This window comes from Macrobrachium nipponense, chromosome 2 (genome assembly GCF_015104395.2).
Source record: "Macrobrachium nipponense isolate FS-2020 chromosome 2, ASM1510439v2, whole genome shotgun sequence".
Classification (NCBI taxonomy): domain Eukaryota; kingdom Metazoa; phylum Arthropoda; class Malacostraca; order Decapoda; family Palaemonidae; genus Macrobrachium; species Macrobrachium nipponense.
Window position 1 is genome coordinate 90,261,458 of NC_087201.1, and position 24,851 is coordinate 90,286,308.

At 42.4% G+C, this 24,851-nt stretch overlaps 1 protein-coding gene across 15 annotated transcripts in view; it reads left to right on the forward strand.

Annotated features, from left to right (window-relative positions):
* LOC135220771 (uncharacterized) overlaps positions 1-24,851 on the forward strand; it is a 657,141-nt gene that overhangs the window by 563,315 nt on the left and 68,975 nt on the right. For 5 of the 15 annotated variants that reach the window (XM_064258238.1, XM_064258239.1, XM_064258237.1 and 2 more), the window contains 7 exons: positions 13,017-13,250; positions 15,873-16,448; positions 20,335-20,698; positions 21,242-21,456; positions 21,614-21,787; positions 22,467-23,357; positions 23,832-24,029. In XM_064258238.1, the coding sequence (XP_064114308.1) occupies positions 13,017-13,250; positions 15,873-16,448; positions 20,335-20,698; positions 21,242-21,456; positions 21,614-21,787; positions 22,467-23,357; positions 23,832-24,029 (2,652 nt within the window). The other 10 variants (XM_064258225.1, XM_064258227.1, XM_064258228.1 and 7 more) reach the window with 7 other exon arrangements.

Below are 24,851 nucleotides of genomic sequence, written 5' to 3' on the forward strand. Positions count from 1 at the left end.
GTATCTGTGGAGAGAAAAAAATTATAGTTCAATGAATACTGACTTTGTGTTCTGAGAACGTGAGATGATATGTTTTAAACTGAAAGACCTTTCTGTAAACAACATGTGTGAAACTGAAAACTTGCCCTTCAAGTGTTGGGTACTTAATTGCAGATGACCCAAGAGAAGTAGATATCTTCCGGTTTCCTGTCACTGAATCCTTATAGATTCAATTTCTTCTAAATATTAAATAGGAAGGGTTCTTTTTCCAAAATATATATATATATATATATATATATATATATATATATATATATATATATATATATATATATATATATATATATATGTGTGTGTATATGATATATATATATACGTGTGTATATATATATATATATATATATATATATATATATATAATATATATATATAAAGATAAAAGGCCCATAAATCATTGTTTTAACGTTGCAACCAAATATTTCGTGCACTTCCTTCCTTTTACCAGTGATCAGGAGCACAGAAGTAAATGCTCGAAGTATATGGTTGCAACGTTAAAATAGTCATTTATGGGCCTTTTATCTTCATGTTATACTGCTGTATCACAGTAAAAAAGACATTCATATATATTTTATATATATGAATTGTGATTTAAAGGTTTTTGAGCTGCATTTCCATCCCGACGACATTAAATGAGAAACATTTAAAGTTAGTAACCCAAAACTCAAGGAAAATGCTATCCCTAGTTGTTCCAAGTTGTCCCAAATATTTGTCCCGTGTGGTGCATCGAAGAGAATCTCCTGATTCTAAGAGGCAAAGAATGGATGAATCTTCATCTAGGGCTGCAAGTGAGAATGGTATTTTGGAAGCCACAGATTGTGAGAGAAAAGTTAGGTTTAACAACTTGCAAGAGCTTCAAGTAAGCTTCAACTTGATCATTATTGGGAGTGTTGTTCACAAAGACCAGTCTCTTTTAATATCACATTTGTTCTGACGCCGTATACTTACCCCGAACTACTTGTAGGAGAATCCTGAATGTCAGTTTGGTACCGACCAGAAAAAACTGGTTATTCCCTCCTGACCCCCAGCTGGTTATGGCCCAGGGTCGAAGATCACGACTTCTGACCTGCAGTCCTTTCCTGGTCGCTGTAGTGTTTACACGCTCCAGCTCGTCGTCCTTTTACCGGCCCGTTTCCCTTTGTCTTTCCTTGTGTGTGGTGTGTGTGCCGCATGTGTGTGGTCTTTCGTTTCCTATGGAAGCTTCATCCCAACAGCGTTGCCTAGGTCCAGAGGGCAGGACCTGTGGGTCATTCCTTTTGCCTTTTAAGATCGATCCCCACACTTTATGTAGTAAGTGTCAGGGTCGCCCTTGTTCACGGGAAGCTACATATGGGGAGTGCATCGCGTCGTCGGATCATCAATGGGATCTTCCCTACCAAGCGCAAGAAGAAACCTCATGCTCCAGCCAAGAAGGCTTCCTCGGAGGATCCATGGAGTAGGAGCATGAGCTGTGGGTAGGAGGCCCATCGCCATCGCCTGCTCCCTCTCGGGATTTCCCGGAAGGGCATCAGGAGTTTTCTCCCGTCCCCTCCCAGCGAGGGGACCTAGGTGAGTCCATTGCCGGGTCTCCACAAATGGCAGGACCCAAGGAGTCTGTGATGAGAGGTGTACAGGCAGACAGTTCTTCTGTTTTGCAGGAGTGCTGGGTTCGCAGTGGCCCGCGGGGCGCGCCATCCATGGACGTGTTGGTTGCGGCGCTATGCACCTCCAGGAGCTTGCCGCCAGCCACACAGGGCGCCGCTCGGTCCCTCTGGGATCCCCATGGGGCTCTCCTCCTCCTCTTCCGCACTCCCAACCACCTCCCCAGAGGTGGGGGATCGTCCAGGTAGACGTCAGGAGCCGATGGATTCTTCAGGCATTTGGTTGGGCACTCCCTGTACGCCGGGTAGGTCCCCCCTAAGGGAGGAGTAGTTCCCGCTTTGGGGCCTCTCCTTTCCCCCCACTGAAATGGAGGCTCTCGCTGGCAGGGGGAGCTCCCGGGGGAAGACCCTCCCTGTTCGCTCTCGCTCCGATCACCCCGGGACAGGAGTCGCCACAGAGACAGGAAGAGAGGCGGATGTTCAGAAGGGAGATCATCATCGGGCGGTTCCTCTTACAGATCTTCGAGGAGGAGGTGCTACGAGAGGAGTCAAGGTCGTTCTTTCTCCTCCTCCCTGGACCGTAGGTCAAGATCTCTCCGTCCTAGCCGGGCCCGCAGGGGTCGGAGTAGGAGCAACCGTCGTCGGGGTGACTCGCGTCGTAGACGTCGTCACTCGCAGACCTCCCTGTGCCAGCGATCAGTTCCCGAGAGCACCGCTCCCTTGAGGTCTCCCCGAGTGGGGGCCTCCCCCCCTCCCATGGGTGTCCCCCTGCGGCTCTGGTGGATCCCGTGTCGGTTCCGGTGGCCCCACGGCCCCGGCTCCTGCCGACCGGGCTCTGTCCGGCTCAAGACCACCTGTTATGCAGAAGGAGCGGAGCATGCCGCTCCAGCGCCCTGCCCCCCCCTGCTGGGCTCCCCCTTCTTCTGGGAGGTGGCCCATGATGGCCCCTCCAGGTGGGGAGGGCCCTTCGCCCCCAGGGGCGCCTCTGTTAGTAGTAGGAGCCCCTGGTTCGGTCCGACAACCCACTCTTTTCCCGTCCCCTGAACCGGTGGTGGGGCTGTCTGTAGCAAGAGAAGACTTGGAGGAGGATGCCTTCATGCTCAACAGTCTGCAGAACTCCTCGGAGGTCCAAGGGGCCATGGACAAAGGCTCGGCATTCCGTAGGGTTCTCGGGATTATCCAGGCGCAGAACGGTTTGGTGGAACCTCCTGCCCTTCCCGACTCTAGGAGAGACTAGGCAGTAGATCGCCTTTTCAGGGGGAAGGTGGAGTCCAAACCTTCCCTATCCCTTCCCCAGGCTCTCTACTCAGCCAAGGCACTGGCACAAGTGGAGGAGATGGTGGCAGGACCCAAGAATTCCCTGAGGGCCCTAGGCTCCCTGATGCTCCTTCCAGCTGCCAAAGCCAGGCAGAGGAAGCTATACGCGCCGGAGGGTATTTTATCCAGCCCTGAAGACTGTAGAAGGCCCCCCCTCACAGCCCACTTGCCGGGCTGTTTGGGAGATAGGTTGTTGACAGGCCCCATTGCATTCTCCCAGCAGGAAGCCATGGCTATGGAGTCCACGGAGTGGACTTCCATTCACGTTACGTCGTGGTTGGACCACTTGACGGTTGCGGTCACCACCTTCGCGAGAGAACATGACCTGCAGGACGAGAACGAGTTTGCCGCCTTCAAGGAGTTGGTATTGTCAGGGGGCAAGTCCTTGGGATTCCTAACTACCCAACTTCTGACCCAATGGACGAACTGGGTCCTGAGGTGTAGGGACACGGTTCTCGCTCGCCTCCCAAGGGACTTCCTGGACAGGGAGGCTAAGGCGCTCTGGAACGCTCCAGTGTTGGGCGAATCCCATTTTCTGGATCGCCTGGTAGAGGAGGCCATCGAACGTTGGAGGAAGGCCAACCAGGACTCTGTCGTCTACAGGGCGTCGTCCTCGGGCAGACAACCAGTGCAGAGACGTAACTTGGAGACACAGAAATCAAGACAAGGACCCAGACTGGGGGGTGGGACTCCCGCAGGTATTTTGGAACCTTATGCAAGAGTCTGGGGCCATCAGAGAACTCAGCCCCCCTCCAGGACCGCTAAAGCCCCTTCTGCTTTTAGAGCCAGATCTGCGCCCTCTTGTAGGGGAAAGGGCGGCTGATTCCACAGGAGGAAGCAGGAGGCAAGGCCTCCTACCTGACTTGATGCCTCGGGTGGGGGGGTTGCCTCTCCAATCATTGGCAGGACTGGGAGATTATCGGGGCCAAACCCTGGACCGTCCAGGTCCTCAGGGAAGGTTACTGAATCCCCTTCCGGGACGGGAAGCCTCCCCGACGGAGGAACCGGACAGCGGGGCGTTCAGCTCCCGGAACCCCGGTCACTGGAAGGCTCTTCGGCTGGAGGTTCTATCTCTGTTGGAGAAGGGAGCCTTCCAGTGAGTGACCACCCACTCCCCTGGGTTCTTCCTGGTGGCGAAGGCGTCGGTGGTGATGGAGACCAGTAATCGACCTATCCACCCTCAATACGTACATCCTCAAGACCAAATTCAAGATGGAGACCCCTCGCTCTGTCCTGGTGGCCCTGAGGGAATGGGACTACATGCTGTCCCTCAACCTCAAGGACACTTACTTCCAGATCCCAGTACACTCCTCCAGCAGGAAGTACCTTCGCGTAAGGTGGGAGGGAGCCACGTACCAGTTCAGAACCCTCTGTGTCGGCCTGTCCATGGCGCCGCAGGTTTTCACAAGGATATTCTCCCTCGTGTCCACCTGGGCCCACAAGAAGGGCATGCACCTCCTGCAGTACCTGGACGATTGGCTACTCCTTTCCTCCTCAAAGGATCGGTTAAGGGAGCAGACGGACGACCTCCTGGCCCTCTGCTCTCATCTAGGTATCTTCCTGAACTGGGAGAAGTCACACCTGGAACCCACCAACAGGATGGTGTACTTGGGTGTGAACCTGGATACAGTAAGGGCCAGGGCGTTCCCGTTGGAGGATCGGATTTCCAACTTCAGGGACGTAGTGACCCCCTTCTTGACAAGCACACCCCGACCAGCTCGAGTATGGCAGAAGCTGATAGGCCACCTCGTCTCCCTGGAGAAGCTAGTACCCCAGGGAAGGCTGAAGATGAGGCCTGTCCAGTGAAACTTGAAGGATGGATGGGCCTTGGATGGAAAGAACCCATGGGAGTTAATAGAACCCTCTCAGTTGATGGTGGAGGCCCTTCGCTGGTGGTTGGACGACATGAACCTCCGGCAGGGGATTCCGCTGGCAGACGTCCCTCCGGAGATGCTTCTTTTCACAGATGCATCGAGGGGGGCTGGGGACCCCACCTACAGGCAGAGATGAGGGGGGGAGGAAGTGGTCGGAACAGGAGCAAGGACTCCATATCAATGTGGCGGAATCAAAGCTAAGTAAAAAAAAGCAAGCAAACTCCCCACAGTTACATTAATCGTACAAGCTGGCAAAATTTCCCATAGCCACACTTTCTCCTTTACGTTACTTTTTACCCGCAGGACAATTGGTTTAACGACACACCGGACACACAAAACACAAACACGTACTCACCTCTGGCTCCAGATACTCAGGGCTAGGCTGTGCTGTCTGCTGGATATAGGCTAGCCAAGACACCACCACCGCCGATAAGCTCAACACAAACCAACCAACCGAGAACCACAACCCCACAACAACTTAACAACCCGACAAATCACTGAGCTGATGAACACCAACAGCTCGAAATAACACATCCACATGACTTACCCCAGCACAACCCGCCAACACCGACAATGCCCCAACCACCACCCACAGACACCGAAATGCACTACCAACCTCTTCATCCTCATCACAACCAAACAGACACACGCACAACTTTGCAACACCAAAATCAATCAAATAACACACCAACTGGCCATCGACGGACAAGACTGCTGCCAAAACGAACTCTATAACTTTCACCGAACGCTTTACTGCTTTTGACTCCCGTAACACACTGCAACTGATATACACAACATAGCGCCACAACAGACGCATACTTACAACTGCCATTCAACCACTCCCATATATTCTTCCACCAATCTCTCTCTCTCTCTCTCTCTCTCTCTCTCTCTCTCTCTCTCTCTCTCTCTCTCTCTCACACGCAACCCTTGGAGACATTGTCAAATATGAACTACCATCATTACTCCTCCATATCAACAACCTAGAGCTCCTGGCCATCCTCAAAGCTCTCTAAGCCTTCGAACACAGCCTGAGGAACAAAAGAATGGCAGTCATGTGCAACAACGCCACCGTTGTTGCTTACATAAAAAAGCAAGCGGGTCTGAGATAGCGACCCCTGTGCAATCTGGCGGAGACCGGTCTGGAGTGGGCGGAGAACGCTGGGATCTCCCTGTCAGCGAGGTTCATTCCGGGGAAAAGGAATGTGATCGCTTGATGACTCAGCAGACAAGGGCAGGTCGTAGGGGCGGAATGGTCCCTACACCTGGCAGTAGCAGGTGAGCTGATCAGTAGGTGGGGCTCCCCCTCCATGGATTTGTTCACAACGAGCCTAAACCGCAAGCTCCCGGTGTTCTGCTCCCCGGTCCCGGACCTGACAGCGGCGTGGGAAGACGCGTTCCAGCATCCCTGGGACGGACTAGACCTCTACACCTTTCTCCCTTTCGGGGTCCTCTGGCAGGTCCTCAGTCGTCTCCGAACCTCCAAAGCCACAGTCATGTCTCTCGTAGCTCCCAGGTGGCCCGACAGGGACTGGTTCCTGGACCTCCTGGAGATGTCCATTCAAGAACCCTTGGAACTCCCCCGAAGGCCGGACCTTCTAAGACAGCCCCACTTCGAGAGGTTCCAAGAGGGCCTGGACGCCCTCTGCCTTCACGGATGGAGGCTATCGAGCTGCTCCTGAATAAGAGGGGGTTCTCGCGCAAGGTGGCCTCCCGAATGTTGGGATGCCTTAGGAAGTTGTCCGCAGCGGTTTACCATGCAAAGTAGAAGCTCTTCGGGGCCTGGTGCAAGGGGCAGAACCTGGACCCTCTACGAGCCAAGATTCCCCACTTCGCTGTACTCTCTGTCAATCTGAGGGATTACAAGGGGCTCTCCATCTCGGCTATCAATGGAGTCAGGGCGGCCTTGAGCCAGGTCTTCTATCAGAAAGGTGTAGATCTGGGGAATTCAAAGGACACCTCCCTACTTATTCGGGGATTCGAACAGACTTCCCCCCAGGTCCCTATCGGTCCCTCGATGGGACATGTCCAGAGTCCTGGCCTCTCTGAAAAAGCCCCCCTTCTAGCTGTTCAAGGATATTACAGACCAAGAGCTCACTCTTAAGATGGTCTTCCTTTTGGCTTTAGCATCCTCCAAGAGGGTGGGGGTGCTTCATGGGCTCTACTACCAGGTGTCCCACTCAAGGGGGTGGAGTGAACTAACTTTCAAATTTGTGTCGTCCTTCATAGCCAAGACCCAGAACCTGTCGGAGTTAGACGAGCAGTTCCTGGAGTTTTCCATTCCAGCTCTTCCTAAGTCTGAGGATCCCAAGGACCTGCTCCTCTTCCCAGTCAGGGCAGTGAGAAAATATCTCGGCAGGATGGAAGGTTAAGGGAGACCATCAGGAGGGCCTACGAGGGAGTGAGGCTGGTCCCCCCACAAGGCGCAAAGGCCCACGACATCAGGGGTATAGGCACCTCCTTGTCTTTCTCCAAGAATATGGCCGTCACCCAGATCCTGCGGGTGGGGGTGTGGAAGTCGGTCCACCTTTACAGCCCATTACCTCAAGGATTGTACAAGGAGGTAGGTCCCTTGACGCCTTTGAGATTGGGTCGGTGGTGGCGGGCCAGCAGAGAGTCTAGCCTAACTTAGGGTGGGTATGTGTCATATGTATGTGAGTGTGTATATTTGGTGTTTCCATCCTCCATATCCAACCCTGCTCCTCTCCCCCCCTCCCCCACTGGGCCCTCAACGTAATTGTCAAAATTAATCAATCTTCAGGTGATTCTATGGAGGAGTATTCGCCTTACAGACCTTTGCTTTACACTCATAAGTTATTCCCTTCGTTGCCCACCAGTCTGGATTGCCTCCGAACGGCGAGGTGATCCCCACCTCCGCCCTAATCCGGCGGAGCGGGTCTCCCTCCTCCTTCCGGCCTGAAGGAGGGTGACCTCTTCCTGGTAGGGACTCATCCTTCCCTAGATACTCCCACCTCCTAAGGATTAAGTCTCCTACAAGTAGTTCGGGGTAAGTATACGGTGTCGAAACAAATCACAAATTTTAAGTAATTTGTATTTTTCCTAGCTATACTTAACCGGAACTACAAAATTTTTACTCCCTCCCATCCGTCCCCACGTATCTGAGGGCAGGAGCTCTAGGGGCGTGGAAAGGACTGCAGGTCAGAGGTCGTGATCTTCGACCCTGGGGCATACCTGGCTGGAGGTCAGAAGGGAATAACCAGTTTTTTCTGGTCTGTAGTGGATTGACATCCAGGATTCTCCTACTAAGTAGTTCGGGATAAGCATAGCTAGGAAAAATACAAATTACTTAAAATTTGATATTTCACTATTGCCAACTCCTAAAATGCTGCTATTGTTGTTAGTAAATGAGGATAAATCTGTTCAGGTTTATATTGAGGATGTACCCTCAGGGAAATTGCATGATCTGCAATTGGTCTGTGAGCAATGACGCTTAATGGCATTGAGTAACATAGAATATTAGACTGATATTTTAATTTCTTCATCTTCGTTGTATACTATTTCACCTCATGGGTACAGATTCGTTACCAGTAGATAAATGTCATATTTTACGAAGTTTATCAATGGTCAGGCATATTTTCTTGTCAAAAGAACTCGGTCCTCTTGTACATTAGACAAGCATTCAAATCATTACAAGACAAAGACAAAACAGTATAATAATAATGATATGTGAGATTCATTGGAAGATGCTTATTTATTATAAGGGTGGGTCTGTTGTTTGATAGCAATGAAGCAGCTACTGTAATAGTTAAAGTTAAATATATCTTTGTTTAACCAGACCACTGAGCTGATTAACAGCTCTCAGAGGGCTGGCCTGAAGGATTAGATATTTTTACGTGGTGTACTGTATGCTTTTATGATATTTCATCGAAAATTTGTGACATTGCCCACATTATTCCTATTTTGCATATGAAAGCGGGAACCCTACATAATAGCATATTCGTGTAAATATGAAGGGAAAACATTGGGAAGGAAATATATCGTCTCTAATCTGGGGCCGTGCTTGAATTCGTGATAAGGTAGGAGATTCTTTGCATATTGTTTAAGCCTACACAGGTCGGCAAGCGCCAAGCTTGAAATGGCCTCCTCCCCAGGGGCCATGCCTGAACCCTCGTCAATTACATCAGGTGCGCAAGTGTTGAAGTAAGTTGTTTCTATGGGGAGGCTTGCAGGGGAGAATAACTTGCCTCCCTTCTAGTCTTGACATGTAAGGAAGGAAACGTTGAACGCGCTCTTTGCTGCTTTGTCAAGCCAACACGAGTTCGAGAGGGGTATTAACATAAGCAATGATAATCATTGTTCCTACAATTATTGGAAATTTGTCATTCCAATTATCTTTTGCTTTTGCCTATTTAGATTGTTTGGAGAGCTTTATTTTCACAATTGTATGGAAAGCTTTATTTTCACCATATTTTGATAAGACATTTTGGAAGACGATTTGGTTTCGTACTCGACAGTGCAGTTAGGAAATTCAACATAAAACTCAGTATTGTTTCCCTGCTTAAGTCATTTTAGGAACTCGTGCGGAAGACTATCACTTTGGAGAAGTCTTGAAACTGAATTATTATTGTGCCCTGTATTGTGTACCATCCTAACATTCAATGATTGTTACCTTTTATATAATAATTGAGGTTTTAATTAATTCAATTCTGCACATCGTAAGGAGGTTAGTATATAAATGCTTCTAATTATATTTTGAACAATTTGACAATATAAACCAAGCACAGTTTTGAAATCTTAAACAGTGCACACTGTTGGGGGCTCCTTATTGAGATACAATGTTACCATGTCCTTGGGTCATTGCCATATTCATAATGAAATATTGTAATGTGAATTAAAGTACAGTGGTACCTCGACATACGAAATTAATCCGTTCTGAGGCGGCCTTCATAACCTGAGCTTTTCGTATCTTGAACTGGATTTTCCATGTAAATATCCTAATTCGTTCCAAGCCCTACAAAAACACCCCAGTAAATTTTATAATAAAGCTAAATTGACCAATAAACAGTGAAATACAACAATTTGGACCATTCAATACCTAACTTAATAAGTACTACTAATATGTACCTGTAAAGAAAGTGTATTAGTGTACATGGTATACAAGAAATACTGTATGTACATACGTACGTACAGTAGTACCTCGAGATATGAAATTAATCCGTTCCGAGGCGCCTTTCGTATCATGAAGTTTTTCATATCTTGGAACCAACATTTTGTTTCACATGGTATTACAAATGGCTAATCCATTCCAAGCCCTCCAAAAACACCCCAGTAAATTTCATAATAAAGCTAAATTGACCTATAAACAATGAAATACTACAACAATTTGGACCATTCAATACATAACTTAATAATAAAAATGCAAAACCTGTTAAATTACAAAGTTTATATATTAGTTGTACAAGAAATATTATCACTGTAACGTAAAATGTGGAAGCTTACCTTTCAAGTGAGGCTATCTCCGAAAGTGGCGGCAGAGGAGGAGGACAAACGGCAGATACGTACACTTAACTTTACGAAACACAAAAAAATGTCAGAAAAACAAACTAAACTTTACAAAACACATTAACAAAACTGTAACACTTAACTTTACAAAAAGCATAAAATAAAATTTATTTTGTCTTTTTTTTATTTTTACATTTCTTTTTACTTTTTTATACTTTACATAATTTCAATTTCTTCACCACTGAATGGATGCCGTCCGTTTACTTTTTTATACTTTACATAATTTCAATTTCTTCACCACTGAATGGATGCCGTCCGTTTACGGAATTTTTCGAACCACCCATGAGAAGCCTTGAATTCTGGGGTTGCTGTTGATGTCCCCTCTCCGCCGTCGTCTTCGGCTTGGGCAATCAAATCGCCGAAAATAGCGCTGGCCTTCTGGCAGATTGCCGTCTCGGTTATCGTATCGCCATCGATTTCTTTTTCCTTGATACATACTAGAAGCAGCCTTTCCATTTCATTATGCACATGGCTCCTCTTGTTGGACAAAATAGTCACGCCCTTGGAGGGTGTAGCTGCTTTGATGGCTTCCTTCTGCTTAAGGATGGTGCCTATCGTCGACGGATTTTGGCCGTATTCCTTAGCGATCACACTCGACCGCAAGCCAGCTTCATACTTTTTTATTATCTCCATTTTGGTCTCCATAGAAAGCATTCTCTTCTTTCTGTGAACTTCAGCAGCTTTCTTGGGACCCATGACTAATATGTTCTGTACGTAATTAAGTTACGTATGTAGTACGTATACTAATTAGGTTCTCACAACATGATAAAGTAGCACAATGAAATCACCAACGAATTTACGATACTAAACGAAATCGTTGGACCGAACAAATGCCGCATGCGTAGGATAAAGGTTCGGGTGGGAAGTGGCCGAGCGAAGGCACGCCACCACGTAAGATGCATGATGGGAGGGATGCTGTCCAATAGGAGAGAAGGATCTCATGGCTTGGCTAGCATCAGGAACCAATGGGAGAGCAGGAGGATGATGGCGAGTCTACTAGAACTAAGATGGCGGCGCGCGGAGCGAGTTTCAAAATTGTTATCGGGCAAATCTTGGACTTTCAGAAAACTTTCGTATCTTGAAAACTTTTTGTATGTAAAGCAGTAAAATTTTTGTGTCAGCTTTCGTATCTTGAGTTTTTCGTAAGTTGAGCCTTTCGTATCTCGAGGTACCACTGTATGTAGTAAAATGTGGAACCTTACCTTTCGTGTGAGAGGCTATCTCCGAAAGTGGCAACAGAGGAGGAGGACAAACGGCAGAAAATTTGTTACATAGTACGTACTCTTAACAAAACACATTAAAAATGTCAGGAAACATAAACTACACTTTACAAAACACATTAACAAAACCGTAACACTTAACTTTACAAAAAACTTGAAATAAAAATTTTCAATTTTTTATTTTTATTTTTAGATTTTTGTAAACTTTTTTATGCGTTACGTTTTTTACACAAAATTTCAATTTCTTCACCACCGAATGGATGTTAGTCCGTTTAAGGAATTTATCAGACCACCCACGAGAATCCTTGAAGTCTGGGGTTGCCATCGATATCCCCTCTCCTCCATCGTCTTCGGCCTGGGCAATCAAATCGCCGAAAATAGCGCTGGCCTTCTGACAGACTGCCGTCTTGGTTATCGTATCTCCAGCGATTTCTTTGTCCTCAATCCATAGAAGAAACAGCCTCTCCATCTCATCATGCACGTGGCTCCTCTTGTTGAACAAAATAGTCACGCCCTTGGAAATTTTAGCTGCTTTGATGGCTTCCTTCTGCTTAAGGATGGTGCCTATCATCGATGGATTTCGGCCGTATGCCTTAGCGATCAGATTCAACCGCATGCCAGCTTCATACTTTTTTATTAACTCCATTTTTGTCTGCATAGAAAGCATCCTCTTCTTTCCGTGAACTTCAGCAACTTTCTTGGGACCCATGACTATACTGTACGTAATTAAGTTATGTAGTATACTAATTAAGTTCTTACACAACACGATAAAGTAGTACAACGAAATCACTAACACTAATTTACGTCAACAAACGAAATCGTATATGTGAATGAATGAATTCCGCGTGCGTATGATAACGTTGGTGAGAAGCAATGGCTGAAGAAAAACGCCTTTACGTAGAGCATGATGGGAGAGATGCTGACCAATAGGAGAGCAGGATCTTATGGCGGTGACTAGCATCAGGAACCAATGGGAGAGCGGGAGGATGGTGGTGAGTCTGTTCAGTTGGTGGCGCGTGAATTTTAAAATTGTTACGGTGGTCCAGGCGAATCTCGGGACTTTACAGCAGTAACCTTTCGTATCCTGAACTATTTTCATATGTAAAGCCAAAAAAATCTTCGTATTTGCTTTTGTAACTCGAATTTTTTGTAAGCTGAGCCTTTCGTATGTCGAGGTACCACTGTACATGGGAGGTATTTATCATACATCAGACATCACTAATATTCATAACGAAGGGGTACATGATAATGTAATGAATATAAACATCGTTGTAAAATAATAGTAAATGTAGTCTCACATTTCATTATCTACACACATGATTATGTACGCATCTGTTTACATTTGGAGAGAATGAAAACTACCATGAAACAACCTTTAGATTTTAATTTTAAAGCTAAATTATATAGACACTTAATTTCAAACCTCAAGATAATGGGAATTATAGAGAACACATCTTTCTTTCCAGGTTCATTAACAAGAGATTTGCGTCAGTACCTGAACACACGTTTCCAGAAGGGCAGCGTGGACCATGAGCTGCAAAATACCATTCGTGATAATGTGTACCTTCGGACTGTGCCCGTGACCACAAGATCACCTCGCCAAGGAGAAGTCAACGGGGTAGATTATACATTTCTCTCCAAAGAAGAGTTCCGAGCACTGCAGAGATCAGGCAACTTGCTCGAATCGGGAGTCTTTGAAGGTAGGACGACTGCTCACACCATTTCACTTGCATTCATGGCATGACTGCGTGTTTTGAACAGCACTGCATGCTTCTTTATTTATTTATTTATTTATTTTTTTTACTAATGGTTTACTTCAGCATGCTATAATCACTTAAGTTAACTTTGCTGTAGCTGTTGCTTTTGAAAGAGGTAGAGGTGCAGTTTATTTCTCAATGTCACCCACTAAGGAGTTTTCTCTAAGTGTACTTATTTGGGTTATATGCTTTCCACTTATTGTTAGATGAAATTGTGGCAGTTTCCAAATATTCTTTTTATTAAAGTGGTGTGTTGTGGTTCAGCTGCTAAGGGGCACAGCATAAAGTACAGTTGAAAAAATGCAGATCTTTCAATCAAATAATAAAATAATTGTATAGGTACCTTATTGTAACTGTAGAATTGAATTTAGTGTGGCTGATGGGTATTAGGACTGCTGTATGCATTCTAGATGAACACACACACACACACACACACACACACACACACACACACACACCTCTGTATTTCATTCATATAGTGAGATATGATGAAAATTAATCATTGGCTCAGTGTTATAAAGAAAACTAAATTCCTTCTGAATAAGCCTTTCCCTCCCCCCCCCCCCCCTACCCATATTACCACCAGATACTAGATATGCTCCACCATTGCCTAGTTATTATTGATCCTACCTTTTCATTTGCATTTAGAGTTGTTTCCTTGTTAGTTTCACAACCAACAAATCAGCCAGGTACACAAACTCCCTGGTTGTCCTTTTGGGTGAGTCAATCACTTCAGTAACCCCAGTACAGGACAGTATACATTTTTCATGCACCTTGTATTCAGTTCCAGATTCATATCTAACAATATTGGTGTCAGTAACTAGAGGTAATATATTCAAGTCCACACAGGTGGGATCTAGTTGAGGTAATCCCACATTATGAGGTATGGAACCAGTCTACAAGTATAATATTCTCTCTCTCTCTCTCTCTCTCTCTCTCTCTCTCTCTCTCTCTCTCTCTCTCTCTCTCTCTCTCTCTCTCTCTCTCTCTCTCTCTGAGTGGGATTAGTCCATGTCTGTAATTTTTTTCTGATGCACCTAGGGGAAACTATAGCAAGCAGGAATTTGAATTTGTAATGGAAATGCTTTCGAAACTCCATCTCTAATTTTTTTGTTTTAACACTTTTAAGAGAAAATTTGCACGTAAATTAATTTTTTTAACACTTTTTGCATGTTGATCTATTCTGTAAATTTTACACTTTGTAGTGAGACATGTTATTGTTCCTTTTTTTGTGTATGCTCTATTCAACTACTTAGCAATCATCAATTCAAATAGCTTACTACTGTGTAATCTTGATTATGCAAGGCAGTAGTAGTGTAATTATTCCTCTTGGCCTGATATCTTTGCTAGGTTGGATGTTAGGTAAATTATGCCAAGACTTGTAAATTCTACTCTGTGACCTGTACATGTTTATTCTCTGATTCATAGCAATTTTGAGATTTGGGAGATATCTCATAATCAATATGCCACTTCAACATTGCTAGCTTCATGCATTGCTTATAACTGCCAGACACCTCAGTTAATGTAGAAGGTGATGATCAGATGCCTCTGGTAGGATAGCACTTGCACACAAGGACTGTCAGTCTTGTGATAGTTAACTGAATTACTTTAATAGTGTCTGTCAGTTGATTAATTTCTCCCATAGATTTCCAAACTTTAGGGAGGTTCTCAGGACTGCGTGTCATTTTCTTACATTTTCATTTTGTTTTTATTCATTTTTTTTTTATTTTGTGATTTCAAGAGAACCTACATGCCAACTACTCAGTAAGATTATCTTTCTTTGTCTTCAGAGAATAAGATGCCTGAGAATTTCTAGTGATGCATGAAATTTCCTGTGTCAAAGCAACAGCCTTGTATCAAAGGAATCCAATTGGTGGAACCCCATTTGGGTTTTATTTTCTCATGCCCAAAAATTTGGTTTTATACATTACAGCACTTCTGAGTTCTTATTTTAATATTATTCAGGGTTTCAGGCAGCACACTTACAATTGTGTGTTATTTAGGACATCTGTAATTACATAATATAGTAGGTAACATTTGTTAGAACAAACTGTTCACAGCTATTGTATTGGTAGTGAAGAAATTACTACTCTAGAAGATAAGATAAGGGTGATATCAATGTTCACAGATTAAGTGAAACCTTACTTTGGAAGCAGTGATCAGGAAAGTGTTGATGTTTAGTGATGGATTACTACAAATTAACTTGCCATAGCACATTAACTGTAGGACATTTGTCTGCAAAGATACCACAGCCAAAGGGATTAATTTTGGGCCATCTTTACAGTATTTTGAAATTATCTTTACAGTATTTTGAAATTTTATGTTAGAGAACAATTCATGTCTTGTTTAGTTTGCTTCGGTTTGTTGTATGACCTTTTATTTTAACAAATGTTGAGCAATCCCATTTCATTTGCCATTTTTATTTTATACTATATGAGACTCAGATACAATAACTCTGCATGATATTAGAATGAAATGGGACTTGTCGACATTTCCACTGTCAAGATTCGTTTTTTCTTGATAAGTGAGTTCTTAAGATTAGAGTGTTGAGTTTTGTGATTACAGGTTATGAATATGGGACACCAATACCATCACCAGTGTCTTCGGCTTTTCAACAAAGGCAGACAGCCGACCGTATAACTAGACGCAGACTGCGGCATCGTTTAGTTTCTAGTACGTCAAATGCTTCAAGTGCTGGTTCTGATAGTCAAGCAGTATCACCCATGGAACCCCGGAATTTGCCAGCATGGTTCAGTCCTTGGATGAACAAGCGACGTGGACGAGCGTGGCTCCATAGTGATGATGCTCCCCCAAGTGAACCACAGAGTGAGCCAGGAGCAGACCCTGATATGCCTATAGAATGTCCAGAGAATGGCAGCAGTTTGTGGCGCTCATTTTCGCTACCAGTAAAGCAACATCGGTCACGTAAACACAATTCTGACAAAATTAAAACACTACCTAGTCGAATATTGAAAGGAGCTCATAGGCCATCACTGCATGAACTCAATCGGACTTTCAGTGCTAATGAAATTAAAGAATATTTTATTCGTAATGGAAGCCAGCGACACCAAGTAAATGAGCACAAATTGAGAGATGAAGCTTATGTTTCCTCTCCTAACCACCGATCTACTTCATGCAAGAGTAAGGGAAGGCAGAATGTTGTGCGTAGGTTGTCCAGTTATAGTAAGAGATTCAATTCCCAAAATAAAAGTGGTTTGACATCTTTTGAAGTAGACCCTAATTATAGAGCTTCTTCATGTAGTCATCGTGCAGCTCAAACGCTTCTTACTCAGTCTCACAAGAAATTGCCTTACCAATTTGGTTGTAGTAGCCTATGTTTATTAGAGGTAAATGTAGCATCCTCTGAAGAAAATTTGAGTGCCTATGATAGAAATGATAAATCATGTGGAGATGAAAGTGATAGTGGTACACTTATTAATGATGATATTTACATGTTTTCAGAGAAAGAATCTGATGAAAGTGATAGCCTGTCTGTATTTTCAGAGGATGAAAAATTCAACAAAGATAATCTTTCAATTCCATTTGTTTATGGTGGAAGGCTTTCAGATTTACTCCAGAAAAATCCGTTATTCAGAGGTTCAGTATCATCTACAGGCACTATAAATGGCAGTAATAATAGTGACCTCCTTTCATTGTTGGATAATGAAGAAGCTGTAGATGATGGAATGGTAGTTTGTGGTGTTTGTTGTTCCAGTGAGGAAGAATTAAAATATTCAAGTGATTTTGTTAGCCAGGACAAAGAGTCTCCATCGATGGAGAATTATGAACCAGTAAATGATCATTTGACTAACACTGTACTGTCGTGTGTATCCAGTAACATTTTGACAGAAAAACACCTTGGTGTTGACTTAATTACCTCCTGTTATGAAGGCTTAGAAGACTCTGTCAAGTGTATTAGCCAACCGAAGGAATATCAGAGTGACTTCACTATGAAAGAAATATCAAGTGAACATGATACTGATATGCTTTTGTGTATTGAGGAATCTGCAAATGGAGACTTTAAGTATGGTACAAGGCATGATGGAGATAGTGGTGTAGTTACGTCTAGTAATGAAAAGTTCGTAGTATCATCCTGTAATTATAAAAATGGGAAAATTAATAACTTACTAAAAGATAATGGAAAATCAAGTTCTAACTTGCTCTCTCAAAGTAAAAAGGAGTGTGATAAAGTTGGAATAATGGTACCAAGATCAAATCTGGTAATAGGGCAGAAAAATATATCATTAGAGTGCAGTAACACTGAAACACTTTTACCTGTAAGAGAGCAAGTGTTAGATAAAAAAGCTTTTTCATGTACAAATTCAAATAGTTCCCCTCCATGCACAGTTGAGTCTCTACCTAGCTGCCTTAAAATTCCACTTGATGCTGAAGTTGGTTCTCCTCATGAGTCTAGTGAAATAAAAATAGCAGACTGCCTTGTTAAGAACAGAGAATGTACAGCTCCTTTTTCAGAAAATGAATATAAGACATCTCAGATTCCAAACTATACCTTAATAGTAGATGAAGGATATTCTCTCAGATTTTTGCCAAGAGAGAAACCAAAAGTGCCACCAAGATGTTCGTCACTTAGCAATTTAGTTCTTCAGCAAAGGAAAACACTGACTAGTAAAGTTCAAAGGATGACATCGGCTTTTATAAAAGAAAAAAAGACTGGGGTTAGAACTAATTCATTCTTGGGACAAAGTGTATTTGTTAACAAAGAGCCTTTCAGTAGTAAAGTTAATCCCACAAACTCACCTGATGTTGAAGCTGAAACATCAGAAGAAAAAGTCTGTAGTGAAAATTTAAGTCATACAAATAAATATGGCAAGAGTGAAAAATGTGTTTCTTCATCTAATGAACCAAGTAAGTCAAATTTGCCTGATAAAAAGATATCAAGTGTAGGAAACAATCAGTTTAGTATTACAAATGAGTGTAAAGAATTTTATTTGCCCACAAACAAAGAAGCATGTTGCATTGGAGTAAATACTAGTCATGTAAAATGTGATGGCATAAGTAAGGAATCTTTTACAAAAGATATAAATTTCAGGACAACAGTCTTAAAGGATGGTATATCTAACAATACAGTTAATAAATATTCATTTAGTCAGAGTAAAATGTTTCCCTCTGAAATAGAGGAAATTGTTGCTGCTGTTTCTGATGATGTTTATAATCCCTGTAATGAAGTGAAAAGCAATGCAGAGCAAAATTCAGTTTTTTCTACCAATACTATCATGATTGACAAAAGTGCTAAAGATAAAGCTAATTCATTTCCCCAAGTTGCATTGGAAGTCCTTGAAAGAAATATTGATACTGGGAATACAGTTGGAGGACATTTCAATGATCCTGTATGCAATACAATTGAAATTAATGAGATATCATGTACTGTAAGACAGGAGGAGGGTGACACCTCTGAAATGCAGAATCATGTTAATGATCCCAGCTCCCCCAGTGTGTGCAACTCTTTTCAGTTTTGTTTAAGCAATCAAAATGGTGTAAAAGACTCATCTAAAAATGCAATTTTTTCAGAAAGTGGTTGTGGAAACCATCACAAATCATTGTTTGGCAAGACTCGGGTAGATGTACTTACTACAAGTGCGAATGTGGAAAATGTTTCTGAGGAAATTAAACAAGGAAACATGATAGATAATGATATTGCTGAAGATAAGTTTTTAAATAACACAAAAAAGACTTTTAGAGTTAGAAATTTGGATGAGTCCGACTATGGAGACGTTCTGAAAGACTTAATTTTCAAAACATCCACTGTATCTGTAGATGCAAATGGTCAGTCTTTTGAGAGGATGAATCACAAATATGAGGTTAGCTGTGGCAAAAGTGCAATTTTCATCCCAGGGAAAGCTTCAGATGTGAAGGATACTGGTGCTGCAATTACTATTTCAGGAAAGAATGACTGTCAAGTTCAAAATAATTCCAAAAATACTGCAAGGGCCAACAGCTTTAGTGAACACGGTTACCATGTGGTGAAAAACCACATTGAAGGCACTTGTTTGCCCCATAGCACAGAAGATGGAAAAAAGCATATGAGCAGCACACGTAGACAAATTTTAACTGAGCCAGGTCTCTGTAGAAATTTAAATAACACTTCGTGTGAATTATCAGCTGAAAATAGTTTTGATTTGGAAAAATCAGAGGCCATACAGACTTGTGAAGAAAAACATTTGTACAGTAGAGTAAATTATGTTGAATATGCTGGACCTTTGCAAAATGGAGACAGTGGCATTACAAAAGTTGAAGGTTTATCCACCACAAAACTTCAAGAATATGTTGAGCCATGTGACAGTGTTGTTTCCAAATGTTTGTTCTTTCACCCTTCAGAAACTGGAAATGAGAGTGTTTCTACTTCAGACGAGTGGTTTAGTGATAGTTCCCTTAACCAAGGATATGTAAGAAAGAGTTCCCTTAACCAAGGATATGTAAGAAAGAAATCTATTGTGAACAATGCTATCATCTTTAAAAATTTTAAGAAAAGGCCAGCACCACCTCCTCAAAGAACCATTTTTATCAGTCGAAACTCACCAGCTCGTTTTAGTATCATTAAATCACCACTTGAAAGAGAGAAGCGTGTTTTAGCTAATCAGCCCCTACAGACTTTGACTAGTTCTCTAGAAAGTAAGTGTGACAATATGATGAGTATCCTTAGTCAGTCTGATGAAAAATCATCCTTAGGAAAGGAATGCTGTAGTCATCTGTCATCTGAAAATTGAAAATGTTGTAGTATACCTTAAATTCTCTGCCAGGTTTTGAATCATTTGGTATATCAGGTATTAAAGTTTCAACCCTGTATCCTTTCATATTTCTAGAATACTATATGGTACATATTTTTTTGTTTTATAATTTTTATTTTGCTGTTTACTTTCATGAAAAAAATTTGAAATTTGATATGAAGGTACATTTTTAAATGGATAAAAAAATTTTAACAGATGTCACAATATTTTTTTATTTTCTTACTGCTTGTGATAAGTTGTTCTCATATATTTTCTTCTTCTGTTTTACCTTGTTTCACTAGGCAACCACTACGGAACCCCTAAACCCCCATCTTTACCACCTGATCACTTAACCAGAGGAGCAGTTGGAGGTGGAGTGCTACCAGGTGCTCATCCAAGTTCAGAGGGCAAACGAAGACGTAACCGCTCCAATGTAGAAGCCATGGCTGCTAACACTACCACTGCAGAACCACCTTCTGAATCTCCACGCCACCCTTATCCACAGGGGGACCAATTTAGTCCCTCTGGCATGCACTCAACAATGGTGGCAGAAGATGGAGGCATGCAGCTACATCCCCCAGATTCTCCAACTTCAGGAGAGCTAGGACCTCTACCATATAACTGGGAAAAGGCCTATACTGAAAATGGAGAGCCATATTATATTGAGTAAGTACTACTATATATTTTTCCTCTTCAGCTGTTGAAGCTCATAATATTTGTAATTTTGCGCATTTTTGCTTAGTTTTTTCTTATATAGTAGACTTATGAATAACCAGCTTTTTTTAATAATTTGAACTTGGGTTTTTGTGATTTAATATTGGTAGCACAACTATATCTTCAGTTGAGGCAAAATATCAAACCTTGTAATTTTTTTATCGGCTATTCGAGACACCAGGGTGTGGAATTCTAGGTGGAGATATTAAAGAAGAGATTGGAAAATAATATTTATAGGTTCAAAGAAATAAAATAACCTCACACCTAGCTATATTAAACCAATTTAGGCATTCCCCTGTAGGATAAATTTTCTGCCTCTTCCAGGGTTTGTTGAGTGAGCTTGAGTATGGTGGTCTCTCAATCTTTCACTTGTTTAAGATTTCTTTTTTGTACGGTATTTGGAATCAAGTCTTCACTATTTGGTATAGTGTAATTGTGTTCCTTGTAATTAATGGTTGCAGTCTCACTTCATAATTTTAATTATTTTATTTTCAGTCATGTGGCTGGTACTTCCTCATGGTTGGATCCTAGATTAGCCAGAGTTCAGAAGCGAAATGCTGAAGAATGTGCAGAAGACGAGTTGCCATATGGTTGGGAGCGTATAGATGATCCTCAGTATGGTACTTATTATATTGACCATGTGAATCGAAAAACACAATATGAAAACCCTGTGACTGTTGCAAAAAAGCAGCCAGTTACCCCTGCTCAAGGTAAACTATCTACGTACTAATCCAAGAAATATGGATATAATAAATGACTGTATTTGTACCAAAAAAATGTTTCCTTTAAAGGGCATGGTGTAATTGTTTTGCTGTTTCAATTACTTGGTCAGAATCTCTCATACCTTAACATTATATGGTTTTTTAGGTGGAGGAAGTAGTCCAAGTGAGGGTGGCAACAACACCTTTCCTCGACAGAAGAAGTCAGCTAGCGATATTAGCGGAGCACCACCCACAAATGCTCTTGAAAGCTCTCAGCCCCCATCCAGTAATGGTCACAAACGCGCAAACAGTGAGTGTGATCTAAAGTCTTCCCACACAGGTACCTAAGCAAGCTCCATCACTCTTGCCAGTGTTCAGAAAAGGCAGTGTGGTTAGGACAAGATGACTACTAGTTTTTTTCTTTTTATTTTTTTTGCTTTTAATTTGGCTATTGAGTGTGTTTATAGTTTTCCTGATGAGGAAAAAATTTCAGTGAACACCTTGCCTTTGATGAACCTAGCTATCTCCTATACAATGCAGGCATGGCCCCTCTTGAGCCATACCCATTGATGATGTTGATAATTAGTTTAGTCATAATATCTCCATGAGTACATTAATGAATCTTTTCTTGTCTGTAGTGTCACTTTAGCACATTTGTAATAGGGATTCTAACTCTCTAATTTTCTGGCATAAGAGGGGACATGTCTTGCATGCAACTGGTAGTTTTGCCTAATAATGTCTCTGTCTTAGCAGTCCAGAGACAAGTTAAGCTTTGCTGTTTTCTCTTTTCCTCCGTTTGTTTTGCATTTTTTGTTTGTTTTTTTGTTTTGATGCTCATCTGTTGCTGATTAGATTATTTGTCCTATCTTGTATTTGTCATGAATAGAATGATTTCATGTCAGCAGATTTGCAAGCAAGTGATGTTCATGACTTGAAGCAATAATTGGTTTTGTACTGCTAAACCGTTTGACTTGCTTGCTACTTTTTTTTATAAGTGGATTGTCTCTGGGTTGTTCTAGGGCTCATGCTGTACCTGCCCTGTTTACCGTGCTTGGCATCAGAAGGCAAAGAGTCAAAGCTGCAGGTGCAAGAGCAGCAAACGTACATTCGGGTTCACAACCGTATGGACAAGAATTCCCTCCCTCGGCCCCGCTCACTCTCTCCTAATTACAAACATTCTGATGTTTCACCTAAACACTCCAATCTTACTAGTCGGCAAAATTTAACAATATCATATCCCATGGATCCTATTCACATAGCTAGTGGTACACCTCACAAAACTGTCAATCTTTCACAAGAATCTCGGGTCATTAAGCCTAGTAATTTGGTTTTATCCCATAATAATACGTACATTGATCAAGCCGCAGGTGGAAAACTTAGTAATACTTTCAAGAATCAAAAACCCAATCTTAGTCAATCTTTCAGTAGCCAAGAAGTGAAAAATCCCACTCTCAATCAGACTATAGTTCCCAACTTTGCTAAACCACACTTCCCCAGTTATCAGGACATTGCTTCAAATCCCTTACATCCAAGGATGCCACAGTCATCCTCATCTCCGAAAGGTCCTCCACCGGCCTCGTTTGTTGGTAGACCTTACAGTAGCCCCAAAGCTAGTAGTTCTAAGCCATGCCTCAGCAATGTTGAACGATCTGGTTCTCCTAATAATCTGTTTGGATATTCAGCATCCCCAATTTTTCCTGGCACACCTCAGTTTCCTTCTCCTCATTCGTACCCTCTCTCTAGGTTTTTCTCTTCAACGTTACCCAGCAGTTCAGACTTATCATATCCCCCAGTTCACCAAAGATCACATTCTAGTTATTATCCTTATGCCACCCTTACTCCATCATCCTCCCCTCTCTACCATCCATGCGAGGATCCTATAGTATCAGCAGTCAGCTTGAGACGGAAAGGTATTCTACAGATAGTGTTGGCGGCTTGTTGCTTATGTTAACGATGAATGCTCTGCTGTGCTGGCTATGGCATTATAACCCCTTTTCGAGAATGAAAACTAAAATTTGTTCTGTATGTCTGTAAAGCTGGTATGCTGAAGGATGTGGGGCCGGATCCATTTGTTCTCCAAAGGTACCTGATGTGTGGAAATATGTTAAGCTTACTAATAATATTAACACACTAACAGGATGTGCAAACAGAATAACGAAAAATAAGGAGTGGGTCTGATTAAATTTGTTTTGTACTAACATGATAGGTAACTGGCAATATGTATAATTTTATATTTGAAAACATTTTTTTTTTTGTCTGATTATGGCCCATAAAGCAACACTTATCTCAAATTAATCATTTTTATTATTCTGTAAAGCCACATTCTAAATACTAAAATGTGTGAAGCACCTTTGTAGGAGTGCCTGACTAGTATTCTTTTACAGACCGATCTGGGCAGAGTGTAGTATTTACGCGTAACCCGGCTGAGTTACAAGGAGAATTCATACGAACTAGTTTAGTCAAGTCTTCAAGAGGGTTGGGATTCACAATAGTTGGTGGAGATGACAATGAAGAGGAGTTTTTGCAAATCAAAAGTGTTGTTCCCAATGGCCCAGCTTGGCAAGATGGAAAACTACGCACAGGTAATTTGCTTAAGTTCTTTTTTATATACTTATTACATACATTCTTTGCTACCAGATAAATTCAATAACTTTTTATAAAATTGAATGTTGTTTGACACAAGAAATTATATATAGAATACTCTTTGTTGAGTATGGAGGTAAGCAATCATTGTTTGCTAGGAAAGTGCTCGAGCGTGGTAAACTTAAATGTCACTGAAGGAAACAGGTAATGTGTTTTATTTTATTCAGTAAGATTAACTTATAACTTCCAGTGTGTGTGTGCGCGAATTAAAATATTTTTCTTTTTCCCTGGATTAATGTAAAAAAGGCAGAATTTTGATGCATGTTGAGGAAAAACTTATTTTACTTTTCTATTTTATGAATGATTTAGCCTACATCTGTAGTCTGAAAGATTATCTCAGTGCTATTCTTGTAGGTTAACCTATTTTTGGTAGGTAACTGAATGCCAGTGCAAAGCTATAATTTTGTTAAGATGAAGTTTTTAGAAGCAGTGGAAACTTGAGTTTGTGTGTTAATAAAATTGGATAATAAGAATTTCTCTATTTATCACGGCTACTCTGAATACAAACCTTGTTCTCTAACCTTGGGCTGTGCCATAGCCAGTGTGCCATGGCCTTCCATGGTCTAGGATTTGATTTCCCATGTGTGAGGATACAAAATTCCTATTTTCATACATTCAACTTCCCTGTCAGATATATACTTAGCTATAGACTCCGTCGTCCCCGATAGAAATTCGAATTTCGCGGCACACGCTACAGGTAGGTAGGTCAGGTGATCTACCGGCCTGCCGCTGGGTGGCAGGAATAGGAACTATTACCTTCT